Source organism: Sarcophilus harrisii, chromosome 2 (genome assembly GCF_902635505.1).
Source record: "Sarcophilus harrisii chromosome 2, mSarHar1.11, whole genome shotgun sequence".
NCBI classification, from domain to species: Eukaryota; Metazoa; Chordata; class Mammalia; order Dasyuromorphia; family Dasyuridae; genus Sarcophilus; species Sarcophilus harrisii.
The window spans coordinates 212,662,829-212,679,261 of NC_045427.1; the positions used below are offsets into that span (position 1 = coordinate 212,662,829).

The 16,433-nt window shown below is 41.3% G+C and overlaps 1 protein-coding gene across 2 annotated transcripts in view; it reads right to left on the reverse strand.

Moving 5' to 3' along the window:
* FOSL2 (FOS like 2, AP-1 transcription factor subunit) overlaps positions 1 to 16,433 on the reverse strand; it is a 34,593-nt gene that overhangs the window by 13,064 nt on the left and 5,096 nt on the right. For both annotated transcript variants that reach the window (XM_031951329.1, XM_031951327.1), the window contains exon 2: positions 7,645 to 7,896. In XM_031951329.1, the coding sequence (XP_031807189.1) occupies positions 7,645 to 7,881 (237 nt within the window). In that variant the 5' untranslated portion in view covers positions 7,882 to 7,896. The remainder of the gene's footprint in view (positions 1 to 7,644; positions 7,897 to 16,433) is intronic.

Consider the following 16,433-nt stretch of genomic DNA (forward strand, 5'->3'; position numbering starts at 1 on the left):
ACCCCTCAATGGTTGCCCTTTCTCTCTCCCATCCATCTTCCATGAAGCTGCTAATGTAATTTTCCTCAAGGGAAGGACTGAATTAAAAATAAAACTCTTCTGTCTGACTTTTAGAGTTCTCCAAAACCTAGTCCCCTAAGGACTGTCCTCTGTTCAAATTTCTCTTTTTTCTCTTCTTCCCACAATACTTTACATCTCCTTTCTCCATGCTTTACACCGACCATCTTCCATATTTATCAAGGCTCTCCTACCATATCTTTGCCTCACTTCCTTGCAGATTCAAACTCACTACTGACTACAGGAAGTCTTTCCAGATCCATCCAGCTGCTGGTACCCTCTGTCTCTAAACAACCTAGCAGATTTGGTATTTATTCAACATATGGTTACTAATGGACATTGCTCCCCTACAATAGAGGATTAAATAAGCTCCTTGAGGGAAGGAATATTTTTTACTTTGTGTTCCCAGCACTTAGGACAGTGCTTGGTCCATAGCAGGCACCTAATATATGCTTTTCTAGATGGATTGGGTGAACTCTGAAGTCCCTTCTACCTCTGAGATTCTGTCACAATGGCATATGATGGCATGGAACTGGGTCAAAGTTACAATAGAATTCTTATCACCTAGTAAGAATACCCCCTCTGACACTTGAGTTTGGGCTGGAATCACCACGGTTTCAAGATAATCAGTGCTGATCTTCACCTGGTGTTCTCTTTGAGAATGGTGAATTTTGGGGGGACCAGGTGAAACAAACTTAGTAGCAGCATTTAGGTATTGTACAGAAGGCACAAAGTGTTGATGTCAGGTCATATAGAGACATGACCCTAACATGGGTTATCCTGAAGACTCCTAAAAAAGAGACTCAGAGCTGTTCAGCTCTTCGGGTTCTTGCAAATGCCTACTTCTTTGAGTATGGCATCAATGAAATCATAGATACACAAGTATCCATATTATATCGATGACATATATCCATATACACACACACATATATGTATATATGACACATACACATGGATGATGATTATTATGATTAGAAAAGGATCATGACATTGTGGATAGAGGCAGGAAAACAAGTTCAAATCCTACCGCCAGCAATGACCATGAGATCCTGAGCAAATCATTCAAACTCTCGAGCCTTTCTGAGACCATTAACTACAGAACTGTTGGGATGTATTGTTGTGCAGTAGGAATTCTTGGGAGTTCCCTGTACCAGTGAAATCATAGGTCTGGTCCTAAACAAATTATTACTATTATTGTTATTATCGTGAGTAGGTACCATGTTCTTTTATGTGTTATTTGAGCACCATCCGAGCTAAGCTTAGAAAGGCTCATCACCAGACTGGATGTAGGACGAGGTTTTAATTTTTTACCACACCAAGTGTCAAAGACCACCTACTAAGTAAGAGAGAAGTTGCCATCTGGGTTAGTGAACAACATAATACACCCTTGAAATACTCAAATTCAAGCCCCATGTAGGTCCAGCATTGGTAGCATCTGCACCACTATTTCAGTTCTTCCCTTCCCCACATCCCTAGATCCCAGAAAAAGTTTGGCCCAGAGGTCTCCATGCCTGCTCCCAAGCTCTCCACCCTCCCCTTCCCAAATCCCAGTCTTGGGAGGTATATGGCAAGTTGTGGGAACTGTCAACATGGGAAGTATCCAGGGAACATGAGATCAACAGAGCGTGTGTGTCAGCACTAGAGCCCTACCCACCCACACACTGCACGCACCCTTCCCTCAGAGCCCCAGGCCTCTGGAAGACAAGCTCTTGGAACACAAGCAGGTGCTAGGCCCATCTTCTGCTGAAGCGTTCCTCCCCCAAGGTAATAGGATCACAGGACACTAGCCAGAGAACTGGAAGGAACTTTAGCCCAACCAAATAAACTGAAAGTTAGAGAAAGATATTCAAGGGAATAAATGGTAGAAATGAATTTGAACTCAGGTCTTCTGACTTCAAAGTCAATATTCCTCCCATGGTGCCAGCATGAGGATCTGGGGCTTTTAATAATGAAGCTTATTTATCCATTTCTTCCAAGTGTTTGTCATGCTTTGGAGAAAGAGAAACTCAGCTCTAAGATACAACTGCATTTCCTTTGCTGTAGATCCCCTTTCATGAAACTGAGTCTAGTGAAAGAATTATTTTCGTTGAGGCAAAAAGCCTTATGAGTTGCAGGAAATGAAAAAGAGTATGGGAAAGGGCAGACATGACAAGTTAGCATCAGATAGGACAAGACAGGACAGGACGGAACAGGACAGGATAATATAGGATAGGATGGGACAGGACAGGACAGAATAAAATAGGATAGGGTAGAACAGGATACGAAAGGACAGGGTAGAACAGTACAAGAAAGGACAGGACAAGATAGGACAGGACAGGACATGACAGAACAGAACAGAACAGAACAGGACAGAACAGGACAGGACAGGTCAGGATAGGACAGAACAGGACAGGATAGGATAGGGCAGTTCAGGACAGGACAGGACAGAAAAATAGATAAAATAGAGGATTCTGGAAAATCCAGAGAACCTGGGTTCAAATCCTACTTCAGACTGAACACCATATAGGTGAACCCGAATAAATCATTTAATCTTTCTAAACCTCTTTTGTAAAATGAGGAGTTGGGACGATATGGCCTCTAGAACCCTTCCTGGTCCAAATCTTTGATCCTAAAATAGAATTACAAAGCTGTGAAGTGATCACCTAATACAACCTAACATTCAAGCTCCTTGAACACTTAGTTTTTGACTTTGTATCTCCGGCACCTGGAACCTACCAAATACTCAACAAATTCTTGCTGGATGAAAGAAGACAATCCTTTCACTTTACAGATGAGGAAACTGAGGCTCCAATAAGTGAGGAGAATTGTCCAATGTCACCACTTAGTTAGGACAGATCTGGGACCACAGCCCAGGTCTCCTGCCTACCAGTTCAATGATATTTCTGTTCTTCTTGAAAAATGATGGTTCTGAGTTCCAAGTTCATGATGGATCATCAGAAAATGTCTCTTGTTCCTTTCCTTCCTCTCACAAACAAATAAAAGCCTCCAGCCAGATTGTCCTGGGGTATTAGTGTGAGTTAGACATCACTCATAGAGAGGAAGAGAATGCCATTCAGCATCTTCCCGCCGTGGTTCCTTGCAGCCCCAAAGAGTCAATGCCTCTCCCAGGGTGCCTGACTCACCCCTGGGGTCATTTATGTCCTGGGAGAGTCCGGCTCACCAACGGCTGTAAAATCTTTTGAGGTTCATGGAGAAAAGCACATTAATAGGAGACATTATTATGACTGCTGACCCTGAAGGATGGCTCAATTACAAGAGACTTCATTGGAAACATCAGGGCACTTAGTGAATGAAGTCTGATTAATATTAGCTGCCCTGTCTGACTTGCACAGTGGTTAATCACTACAATAGACAGTGTTCCAGATTAGTTGAGGGCTCCCCTGACGTCATTCTCATGGAATGACTTCCATCTTCCCTTTTTCTTTCCCTTTTGGGCTTTGGGGGTTTTCCAGCTCTGCCTGAAGTCTCTCAGTTCCAGCACAACATTTGACCCTACTTAATAATAAAGAAATTTTAGCTTCTTGGAGAAGGAACAGTAGCAAAGCAGCACAAAGAGAAGCTCCTGTCATACAGCCACTTCCGGGAGGACCTGCAGATATTCACAGTTTGATATAGAAGATTAGCAGTCTATGTGGTAGATCTGGATTCAGATCATTCCCAAGTTTGCCACTAATCAGTTTTGTGTAACATTAAGTAAATGACTTAATCTCTCGTTTTTCCCCTGTCTCTCTGTCTTGGTGTGTTTATCTTTGTCTGTGTTTCTCTTTCTGTTTCAATCTCTGTGTTTCTATGTCTGCCTATGTATCTTTCTGTCCGTCTCTCTGTGTCTCTGTCTCTTCCCTCTCGCTCCAGGATACTTCATTAGTAAAATGAAAGGGCTGATTCTTAGTCCTAGAGAATACAAGCCCTTTCAGTAGAGTTGGTGGATTATACATACAAAAAGGTACATACACTGCCACTTTTTGCTATCTGTTCCCCTTTGTTACAAGAGACAGTTCAATGTGAGAAGGTATATTGGAAAATGACTAGTGTTTCTTAAAAAACATCAATAATTTTTTAAAATAAAATGAAGGGTCTTAATCAAAGTCTTGGATGAAAACTTCTTAGGGATGTGGTAGGCAGGGATCCTTGTTCAGATTGTACTTTGTGGCCTTAGATCCTTTTGAGCTTAGATTTTCTGTATTTCTGTAATCTTCCAACCCCTTCATTTTATTTAAAAAAATTATTCCACTAAATTAATACTTCCTTCACTAGAATTTCTCCTCTTTGCTTCCAGTTTCTGGGCCAACAAGTCTATGATTTTGCTCCCCACTACAAACACAGCTATCATGTACCAAGTACCACACCTCAGTCAAGTTCTTCTCACCTTCTCCCTCAATCCCTGTCAGTTTTTTCAAACAAGTCTTCATAAAGCCTAATCTTGAGATCCTTGACCATCCCAATTACCCTTTTAGGAATGTCCATTCTAAAATGTGTCTTTGGGGATCTACTTTGCAAAGATACTAGAGTAATTGGCCATTTCCTTTTCCAGCTCATTTTACCAACGAGGAAACTGAGATAAACAGGGTTAAGTGACTTAACACAGCTAGTAAGTGTCTGAGGCCAGATGTGAATTCAGGAAAATTCACCTTACTGATTCCTTGCATTCTTATCACTGCACTGTCTAGCTGCTTTCTTTCTTTCTTTCTTTCTTTTTTATTTAATAGCCTTTTATTTACAGGATATATGCATGGGTAACTTTACAGCATTAACAATTGCCAAACCTCTTGTTCCAATTTTTCACCTCTTACTCCCCCACCCCCTCCCCTAGATGGCAGGATGACCAGTAGATGTTAAATATATTAAAATATAAATTGTCTAGCTGCTTTCTCCATAACTTGCTGAGATACATATATGCTGCCCCAGGAAAATGCTGGTCTCTTAGGAGGAACAAGCTCTATAACTCCAAAGAATACTGAAACTATCAATAACTCACTCCAAAGAATACTGAAACTATAAATAACTCACTCCAAAGAATACTGAAACTATCAATGATAATGGCCAGGTGAACACTATTCCTCTTTCAATGAAAGGACATATTCATAAACTGCTCAGGATAAAAAAGGACCTAAAGCTGCTCCTCGTCTAAGAGGACAAATAGAGTGGGCATCTCAAGAAGCTGGACTGGTGAGCCAGGGGTGGATGACTGCCCTGGCCTGCTGGTCCTGTGCCTGGAAGGAATCTTCATTTCTGTCTTACAGGATCTCTTTCTTTCTTCAGGGTTTAGCTTAGATATCACCTCTTGTATGGATACGCTTCTCTCTCCTTTCATCTGTCTCCCTCTCTCCTTCCCTCTCCCTCCTCTCTCTTTCCTCCCTCCTTCTCTCTGTTTCTGTCTGCCTTTCTCTCTCCTTCTCTCTCCCTCTCCTTCTTTCTCTCTTCCTCCATCTCCCTCTCCCTCCTAATTAATTTGCAGTTACTTATTCAGGTATATATTATTTTAGGTGGCTGAGCAGATAGAGTTCTGGGTTTGGAGTTAAGATTGGAATTCCAAAACAATAAAAATGTTATATTTCCCTCAAAGAATATAAGCTTCCTGAGCATAGCCACCATTTCATTTTTGTCTTCATATCTCTAGCATCTAGCATCAATAACACATTATCAATGCTTAAGAAATATTTGTTAGAAAAGAATATTCCCTCATAGTTGTATACTGCTTTAAAGTTGGCAAAGCATTTTGGGAGCAACTAATTATCACAGTAAATAGAGCACGGGGCCTGGAGTCAAAAAGACCTGACACTTATGAGCTGTGTGTCACTGGCTTTCTGCCTCAGTTTCCTCAACTTTAATATGGGTATCATAACAGCACCTACCTTCTCCTAAGCATCAAAAAAGATATTTGTAAAGCATTTAGTCCAGTACCTAGCACATAGCTGTTATTTGTCCTTTGTTCTTAAAGAGGACCATGACATCAGGGAGGTGATGTCATGATATATAAATGAATTGCATTTAAGTGAGGGAGGGCTTTGCAAAGTCACCTGCCTCACTTTCCCCTCCAGAGCCATCTGCATCCAGTGGCCAGATATAGGTCGATATGACTAGAGATGGCCCTGGACTAGCACATAGTAGGCACTTAATAAATGCTTGTTTCCTTACTTCCTTTTATATATTTTCTTACTTGGTCTTCACAACGACCCTGTGAGATTGATTTTAGCCCCCTTTTAGAAATGAGAAAACTAGAGCTCAGAAAGACTGAGTTGGCTAGTCACATACAATTAATGGGAGGATTTGATTGTAAACCTATTGCAAAATCTAATACTATCCCCTATGCAATCCTACCTCTGGCATTAATTGCATTGAAAAGAATTTTTTCTTTTATCATAATATCATATTTTCAGAGCTAAAAGGTAACTCAGAGACTAGCTAGTCCAAAGGCATCATTTTACAGATGGGGAAACTGAGGCCCCTTGAGATTAAATGACTTACTCAAAAGGGTAGTAAATAGCAAATGTGAAATTTGAATCTAGATTCTCTAACTTTATAGTCAGAACTCTATTATATTTTACTATTAGAAAATTCAACAGTAGAAAAAGTACTGGATGAGAAATCAGGGGGGTAAGGATCAAATCTCCATTCTAACACTACCTGTGTCTCATCAGGCAAGTCACTTCCCCTCAGTGGACCCATAAAATTTCAGGGATTGCGACTAGATGACTTCTCAATCCCCTTCCAGCCACTGGTCACAGTACCAGATCCAACTCTGGACCCTAGTAAACAATGTGTTACCCCCAACCTGTGCCTCCTTTTCCTTTGCAACACGGAAAACTTGATGCTAACCCCATTCATAAGGATATTTAGAAAGCAGCTCATAAAACTTCCTGACACACACTTTGAAAGTTCTATAAGAGCTCCATAAATGCTCAATAGAAACCATTTCCTGGATCCTCCAGGGGCGTGGAGATACCACAGAGCTTTGCCCTCCACATACCACCTCAGACAACAACAATCTGGGTGACCTTGTGCAAGCAAATAATTTCCTTAAGCCTCAGTTTCCCCAACTGTAAAATTAATAGTTTGGGCTCCTCCTTCACCAAGTATGATATTAAGACTCTAGAGGCCATCTAATCTAATCCCTTGATTTTATAAATGAGAATTATAAAGCCCAGGAAGATTATCCAGGATGCCTCAAAAATAGAATTTAAACCAAAGTCCTCCACCTCCAGAGCTAGTGCTCTTTCCAATCTATCAAGGACATGACTGACAACTTCATAAGTATAAAGTGCTCCTCTTCTGCCTCATGTTCCAAGAAATTAAGATGCAATAATAATAATAATAACAATAATATCCAAATCTGTGGTTTTTGCTCCAATTTACAGACTAAGAAAGCACAGCTGGATTTGAAATGAAATAACTTGTTAACTAATCCCAGCTAATATATGTGAGAGGCTGGATTCAAACCCAAATTTTCTTCATTCTATAATTCTCCCTCCTGGGCAAGACCTTGCCAGTAAGGTGCGCCCCTCGCCACCCCCTTCTCCAGCTCTGCAGAGAAATGCCTGCCCTGCCATATCTCCCACGTGCCCTGGCGGGGTAGGTCCCGAGCCTTACCTGCTCATCTCTCCTCCTCCTGCCCACAGTGGTGCCGATGGTTTTGATGACCCCAGGCCTGGCCAGCGTCATGTGTCCTGGCACGGAGGCTAAGCCCGGCAGTGGGCTGTAGGGGTGGGAGCGGGTGTACGGATTCGACATGGAGGTGATGACTGTGGGCTGCACCATCCACTGGAGGTCCTGACTAGTGGTAATGGCATTGATGGTGGGGATGAAGGCACTGCCAGATCCTGGCATATCTACCCGGAATTTCTGAGGGAAAGAAAAAAGAGAGACATCACAATGAATAGAGATGAGAAGCTAATCTGAGCAAAGGTAGCAAGAGGAAACAGCCGGGAGGCGGCCAGACCAAAGAGGGACTGACCCAGGGGCCTCAGACAAAGTCTGCTGCACCCATGACGCAAAGGAATCCTTCCTGGGCACGAGTCTTTCCATCCCAGCCTGCAGCCCAACTATAGGAATGTGACAGAGAAATAAGGCTGTCAACACATCCAAAGCTGACTTTTAAAATAGATGCAGCAGCCCATCAGTATGCACACAACCAGGCACTCTCTGCACCTCACCCATGCAAGCTGTCGTGGTATTCAGCAGAAGGGCCTCCTGCCTGGGTGTTCAGTCTTGGGATTCACAGCTGTCAATCACTCCCCCAGGTGCAGGGACTCTGTGGCCAATGATCAATAAGAGAAGCCTTCAGAACAGACCGATTAGCTTTGCAGGAGAGGGGCCTGGGGCCCCTAAGGATGCAAACAGCAGCTCTTTCCATTTCAGCCTCCATACTACTCTGCTCTACCAGAGTATATGTATCCTTCTTTTCATCCATCCAATCTATCCATGCATCCATCTATCTCTCCATCCTCCTAGGGGTTATTTGGGAGAGTCTTTTTCCTGAGAGACTTCATAGGTATAAAATGCTCTTTGTCTCCTATCTCATCCTCCAAGAAATGCAGTCGACAATAAAAAATTCAAATCTGTGATTTCTTTAGTGTAGGAAACTCTCAGTGTGGGAAAATCTTTCTACTGATACAAATGAGCAATTTACAGTCTTAGAAAATTTCCTGGGGACTCTGAAAAAAAGTACAAATTCATTATTTCAGAATGTTTGGAAGAGTACTTTTTGTCTCTATCCTACCCCTGCCATATCACATTGTAAAGTTTTTTTTTGTGTGTGTGTAGTATACTTTATGAAGAAATCTATTTTAAAAATAAGGGAAACAATATAGCTCCCAATTACAGGAAAAAGTCAATAACCTTCAGAGATACAGCTGTAAAAGGAGAAATTACAGTACCATAGAATTTAGAACCAGAAGTGGTCTTAGAAGTCGTCTCATGGAACCCTGTATCTTCTAGTGAGATAGCAGAGGTCCAGAGTCCCGAAGTTTCTAGCCTTTAGAGATGAAGAATAACCAGAAAACCACACACTCCTAGGGTTTTCACCAAAATGTCTGTGTATTTCTAACCTATAGAATCTCTAACAATAGAATTAAGCTTGAAGAAGGAAGAAATTATTTCATCTTTGCCAGTGTCTCCTCCATATACAACACACTGCCTTGAATATAATAAGTACATAATAAATGCTCATTGATTAACCAATTCACCTGGGGGATAAACAGAATATAACACACCCACAATCCGACATCCTGCTCTGTCATTATATCAGCTTACTCTGGCAGCTAGCCTGACCCTTCCAAAGATCTCCATAGCTTTCCTGGGTTGGATTGAGACAGACCACAACTTGGAAATATCTGTTCTTTTAGCTAGATGACCCATGTCAGGACTCAATAATTCACTGGTGATCATGGCATCCTTGAGAGAGAGATAGAGACAGGCACACACACAGAGAGAGACACAGACACAGGGAGAGACAGAGAGAGACAGACACCGAGAGAAAGAGAGAGGAGAGAGAGAGAGAGAGAGAGAGAGAGAGAGAGAGAGAGAGAGAGAGAGAGAGAGAGAGAGAGAGAGCGCGCAGAAAGAGAAGAGAGAGAGAGAGAGAGCACATTTCTGATATGGCCAGAGGTAACAGAATCACCTACCACTACAGCTCCTCTCATAGAGCCCTAAAAATCATCCATCAACTCTTCTTGGGTTCCTTCAGTGGAAATGGAGATCTTGGAGATGGCAAGTGGGGACAGAATGTTTTCATTTTAAAACAAGGAGCTATAAGACTTAAAGAGTGCTAACCTTGGGGCAGCTAGTGACATAGCAGACACAGGGATGCTGAACTCAGGAAGACAAGGGTCTAAATCCTGCCTTAGTGAAGATAACTGATATGATTTAGAGGAAAGAGCAATGGCTTTGGAGTCAGAGGACTCCTATCACTGAGGAAATCAAGAAGGACTACATGTAGGGGATGACACAAGCTGAATCTGGAAGGGATCTGCCTGGAAAGAAGGAAAAGAAAGGGCAGAAAGCCAAGTGCATATTATGCTCCACTGAGAGAACAGCTAAGCCAGTGGGAAGACGTCATGTTTGGGGGGAATAAGTGAGTGAGTCTATGGATATGTGTGTGATTATGTTTAACTTAGAGCACCCACAGTTCTATCCTTCTTATGCCCATAGGAGCTGAAAGGAACCCCAGAGGTCATTTCCTCCTACCCTTTCAATTTACAGAAGATTAAGAAACTGAGGTTCAGAGGAGACTTGCCCAAAATTGCATCAGTAGTCATTTGTGTTCTTATGTCACAAAGCAAACAACTCTTGGGAAAACTGCTTTCTCTTTCTCCTTTTGAAGGAAATGCCCCAAATTTACATTCTATTTCCCTGCTTGTAACTGAATGTTCTTGGGATCCTCAGTGAGCACGGAAATCTTAGTTTGGAGCTCTCTGGAGATAAGTGGTTCTATAATTTGATCTGAGCCCTCTTGAACTCAGGGGAACAATAAGTTTTGAGGAATGCAAAGTGTACTCCACTTTCTTATGAAGGGAACTCCCAGGTCCATACACTGAACTACTGGAAAAAAACAGAGGTTGGACAACAGAGACTAAAGGCAAAAGGCCCCCAAGAAAAGCTTGGCTAAACTTGCTGCTGGCACTTTAGTTTGCTTTGTAGACAGCAGGTCTACTAAATGTATTCCAGAGATCTTGTTCGCCAGATTCCTTACAGCAATTGGTCCTGTCTAGACAAAACAAGCCAGCAGTAAAAACAAGGTTGTAGGTAATGAGGGCCTCTGAAATGCTTGTACACCTTGTTTCAGACAGGAGGTAAATCCATCTGGATAACATCCTGGCACAGAACTGCAAGAAAAGCCATGTCCCATTCCCAGAGGGGCCTGGGGCCCTGATAAAGAATGCTTTTGTCTCTGAGGAGCCTTTCTGGGAGACACACAAAAGTCTAAATTAGGTCTGGCAGATGTGCCATGTCCCAGCTCTGAAAGCATTATTCAGGAAATTACGATGATGCAGGAGAGAAGTGGTGAGATTGGCAGTTTGTGGTCCCTGAAATGATCCTGGCATCCCTCTGTGCAAACATGACCCTTGAATTAGGTCAATAATGTCACACTGAGAATAAATCATACATCCCCAAAACAGAACACTTAAGGAAGGCTCCTGGTCCTTCACAATCAACATTTGTAAAAAGCATTTATTAAATTCCTTCTATGTGCTAAGGCACTGTGCTACACTAACGGGAAATGCTATAATGGGAAAGGAACCTGATTGAGTAGAATAGTGGAACTGACGAGAGCATGTTCTAAGTGCTGCAACTATAAATGCAGAAGGAAATGCAGAAGGATCTTAATTTTGTCTTTCTACCCTCAGTGGTTAGCACAATGCCCGGCATATCAGAGGCACTTAATAAATGTTTGTTGAATTGAGCTGATTTCAGTTGAACTGGTTTCTGGGGATGCCTTCGACCCTGTGGAGATCCTCCTTTGGACAGACCTGGGGGTGCCAGGGAACTCTGGTGTGCTATTTGTGCCCAGACATGTGTCATTTTCCAGCTCAAAGATTAAATCATTTGCAACAGTCAGTCAATAAACATATTAAGTACCTACTATGTTTTGGGCACTGTGTGAATGCTGTACACAAGGCAACATACCCCCTGGGATACCCTGGCAGCTTCCAGGGGGTAGAAGTCTCAGAAAAACATAAGGGAGTACCTATTGAGGTCCTGTGAAGTTTTGGAGAAACCATATCCTCAGAAATAAGCAAGAAATAAAGAAAGAAAAAACAAGCTTTTGTGTACCCCAAAAGCCATGTTGTCCTGGTTCCTTTACCTAAGTTTCTTAAGACTTCAGACCAAATGGAGGAAATTAAAGCATTCATTGGTCAAAAGACTCATTCCTGCTGTTTCATCTTCAGGCTCTAGAGGCCTTACTAAAACTCCTGAATAGACCAGTATCCAAAAGACATCCTGGCAGGGTGTTGGCTGAAAAACTGGGCTCAGACCCACCTCCACCTCCACCCAACCCGTGTATGGAAATGACATCACTGGGCCTATTGTCAGCACCTGAGGATGTACAGTGAAGCAACCAGACAGGTCACTGCAGTCCAAAAGATGAAGAGCAAGTCTGAGCCTTGAGGAAAGCTACGTTTCTGAGAACACACACTACTTACTACCATGGATGCTTGTAGCTCTCTCTCTCAGTCTCCCCACCCCCAGCCCTCTTTGTCCCTCTTTCTCTCTGTTTCTTTTCTCTGTCTGTCTGTCTCTCTCTCTCTCTCTCTCTCTCTCTCCCTCTCCCCCTTTTCCCCCACCACAACCAAAGGAAGGCAGGCAGACCTGATAGCTATATCTCTAACTATCTGAAGGAAGGACTGTCATGTGAAAGAGTTTAGATTTGTCCAGTCTGAAAGAACTTCCTAACAACTACAGCTGTCTTCCAGTGTGCTTCCAGGTGACTAAAAAGCCTTTAAGAAGAAGCTGAATGACTGCTTGGACTCCTGATCAGCTATGGATTGGACTTCTGAGTTCCTTCCCAATAGGGAGCCTGAGGGATTCTAAGATCTGGAATTCAGTATCTCAGTAATCATTTTAATTCCAAATTCTGAGTTTGCTTTAAACAGTGAATGCCTTTAACATCTTATTAAAGTATTGACAAAGGATTAGAATTTGATATCATATTTGAAATAAACAAATGACCTATTTCAGAAAAGTCACCAGAGCTGGTCAAAAATGGCACCAGAGATGGAAATCCAAGGCAGCCGGTCTTGTTCCAACCCCATTTTTTGACATTTCGTAATTGGAATGGCATTCTTTCAAATAGGATTCTGAAATTGGGGTTGTGGAGTCTTTTAAAAAAAATCTGTACTTTAATATAATTGATTTCCTTTGTACTCATATGTACTTAATTTTATGCACTTAAAACATTGCTCTGAGGAGTCCATAGGTTTCATCAGACTGCCAACACACACCTCCCCTCCCCTACCAAGAAAAAAAAAAAAGGGAAAAAAAAGTCAGAAACCATATAAATTTGGAGCTAAATGACTTCTAGAGATCATTTAGTCCAACTCCTTCCTTTTTATACATGAGAACACTGAGACCCTAAGATATAGATTTGCTTAAGTCACACAGGTAGTAAGTAGCAGAGCCAGGATATAAATCTGAGTGAGGAACAGACTTCTTCCCACTAATGCCATAATGTCCCCGAGTGTTTTCTTAGCAAAGCTCCCAGTCTCCTCCTGATGTTACAGAGTTGGGTATTGCGTTTCCTCTCCCATGGGTCCTTCTCCAGCTTCCTAAGGTGGTCAGAACAAACTTCTATCTTCATGGAAAATGAATGAGGTCAGGTATACATTTTATGTATACAGTTCTGAAGGATAAGGATGAATTCCTCAGATATCTTTTCATTTTCCTTGCTTTGTTAAAAAAAAAAAACGTCCTTGAACAAGTTCTGGGTAAATCTAGACCCAAATGTTTTCTAATTATCTTTCTTTCCCTCAACTGATAAATTATACATAATAGGTAGATGAAATTCTGTCCATTCATCTCTGACAGAATAAAAGCTACTTGAGGACAGGTACTATTTGATTTTTTTTTCTCTGAGTCCCCAGCATTTAGCACAATACCTGGCATATAAGTTATTTAATAAAGGCTTATTGATTAAATGATTGGAATGTCCTACCCTATATCTCAATCCTACATTGGATTTTCACCTATCTGAAGAACTTCCATTTATCTCACAGGGAATTATATTTTGTCTCATACCAATCTCTTCTCAATGGAACATAAGCTTCTTGAGACAGAGATTGTATCATTTTTGTCTTTGAATCCCAGTTACCTAGTACAGTGCAGGTACTTTATTAAATTTATATTAAATAAAATTGAACTACATTATCCTACTTAAATTAACAAGCAAACCCTCTGATCTTAGGAAAAGCTATTCCAATCTTCCCTCTGAAATTTCTAAAATTGAAAGATGTGGACTTTAAATATTTTCTATTGCAATATAATTGATTTCCTTTGTATTCTTAGCCATCTTGGAAAGTCATGGGAAAAAAATTTTTAAATCTACGATCATTTAAAATTATAAAAGCATGAATCTGGATGTTGGAAGAGATAAGGCACATCTAGTCCAATCCCTTCATTATACAGATCAAGAAACTGAGGCTTAGAAAAGTGAACTAATTTGCTCAAGGTCACACAAATAATAGCAAACTGCAGAATCAGGATTTGAATCTAGGTCTTTGCCTCCTTCTTGGATACAAGAATTTGTGAGTTACTTCTTCCTGGGACCCAGAGACAAAAATAAAATAGTCTCTGTCCTCAAGCATCTTTTATTCTGTCAGGGATGAATGGATAGAATTTTGTCCACCTGCTCTGGGTAATTTGCCAGTTGAGGGAAAGAAAGGTAATTAGAAAACGCTTAAGTCTAGATTTATCCAGAACTTTTTCCTGGGACTTTATTTTTAACAAAGCAAGAAAAATGAAAAAAAAAAAAAAAACCTGAGGAATTCTGGGTGACATATTTAGTGGCAAGTTAATTCTATACATAGCTATCAGAATGAAAAATCATAGAATCATTGACTTAAGAGTTGTCAGGTAGCTTAAAAATCATCCAGTTCAACTCCTTCATTTGACATATGAAGAAACAAAGTGAGGGAAACTTGCCCCAAATCACACTCATATTCTTTCCATTATATTCCATTTTTCTATCACCATTTGAGGAGAATAAGAAATTATTTGATGTTTAAAAAAAGGAAAGAGGATCCTAATATTAGGCCTAAACCTTGGAACCACTGAGAAGAGTTTTTGAGTAAGTTAATGATCGTTGTGATGACGTGCATATTCAGGGTTCCTTCTTCTCAAAGATTCTGTAAAAAGAAAACCACAGGAAGACGCTTTGGATAGAGGTCTTTCTAAAAACAAAGCCTAGTATTGAGTGATTGAACTCCCTATCATTTAGAGAAGGCACTGAGCTTGGGCTAGGGCAGAGCTGAGACTATGTTCTCTACTCAAATCAAATCAACAAGCATTAACTAGGCATCCACTCTGTCTCACCGATCCTAAAACAGTTCCATTTTTAACTGACAAATATCCATCTTTTCTTCTTTTTTGAGCACAGTGGCAAATCCTGCCACGTTGTATGTAGGTCTGGCAAACAGCAGGGAGGACCAAGAAAATCTGTATACTGTATTTTTTCTCTCCAAACCCAACAAATTAAAATTGCCACTTAGTCAAACCAGAACAGGGTTACCGAATGGATGGTTACTGCCATCACATACAAAATATATGTGGCAAGATTATCAAGACAAGCATTTGTTAGGTACCATCTATGTCCAAGTCCCGTGCCAGGGGCAGGGAGGTAGGGATAAGGGGCAAAACAGAGATAAATAACATACAGTACCTACCCTTCAGGAGCTAACATTCCACTAGAATTAGCATGTACACATGCAAATGAGCACTGCCTTTTAAAGTAGGTTGGTTGACTTAGAGTTGAACAGGATCTTAGAGGTCAATTAGTCCAACCCCCACATTTTAACAAACCAGGAAACTGAGACCCAGAGAAATTAAATGTGGCCAAGGGTACACATGTATTAAGTGATAAAGCTGGGATTTGAACCCAAGTTCCTCTGACCCCAAACCTAGAGCCCTTTCCACTAGAAGAGGCTATCTCCTAAAGAGAATATACATTTATCTCTACAATGTTACTACTGCTTTGGTCTATCATTTTTCTGGCCGTAGTTCGTTTTTGACAACAGACTGTCTGTTATACCTTGAGCATTCTCCTTCTTCACCAGCTTCCAAAGGTGGGAAACCATAATCAAAGACAAAATCCACCCTCAGAGGCTAAGAATTGACTACTGCTCCCCTTCTCCTGCACTCCCCCCACACCATCCCATGGAGATCATCCATGTTGCATGAAACAAGACGGCAGCAGAGGATTAAGGGTACGGCCTCCCCAAAGGGGCTACTCCGGCAACCACATCAGGAAGTCAAAGCTCTGATCTGCCACGTCGAGAAGCGTTTTATACCAGTAAGATGGTGTTCAACAGGAGGGAAGTCAAGTAATGCAAAATAATTTAAGATTTCAGTCTGGAGACCCGAAGCCTCACTCATCCATTTCTAGACAGTTACATTTATCTTCTGAGAGGAGCGGGAGGGGGGGAACCAAAACATCTATTTATATTGATAAAAGTAAAGCTGATTGCCACCAAGAATCAACAGGAACAGCCCCAATCCCTTCGACAACATTGTTATCAGATCCTGATTTATAACATCTTTCTGATCAAAGTACAAACACTGCACCTCCACCATTAAATTCATGGGGGGAAATTTCTATGTTCCTATTTAAGTGTCATTAGGAGAGTAACCAAGGAAAATGAATACTAGCACCCCTATGCATTTTGGTA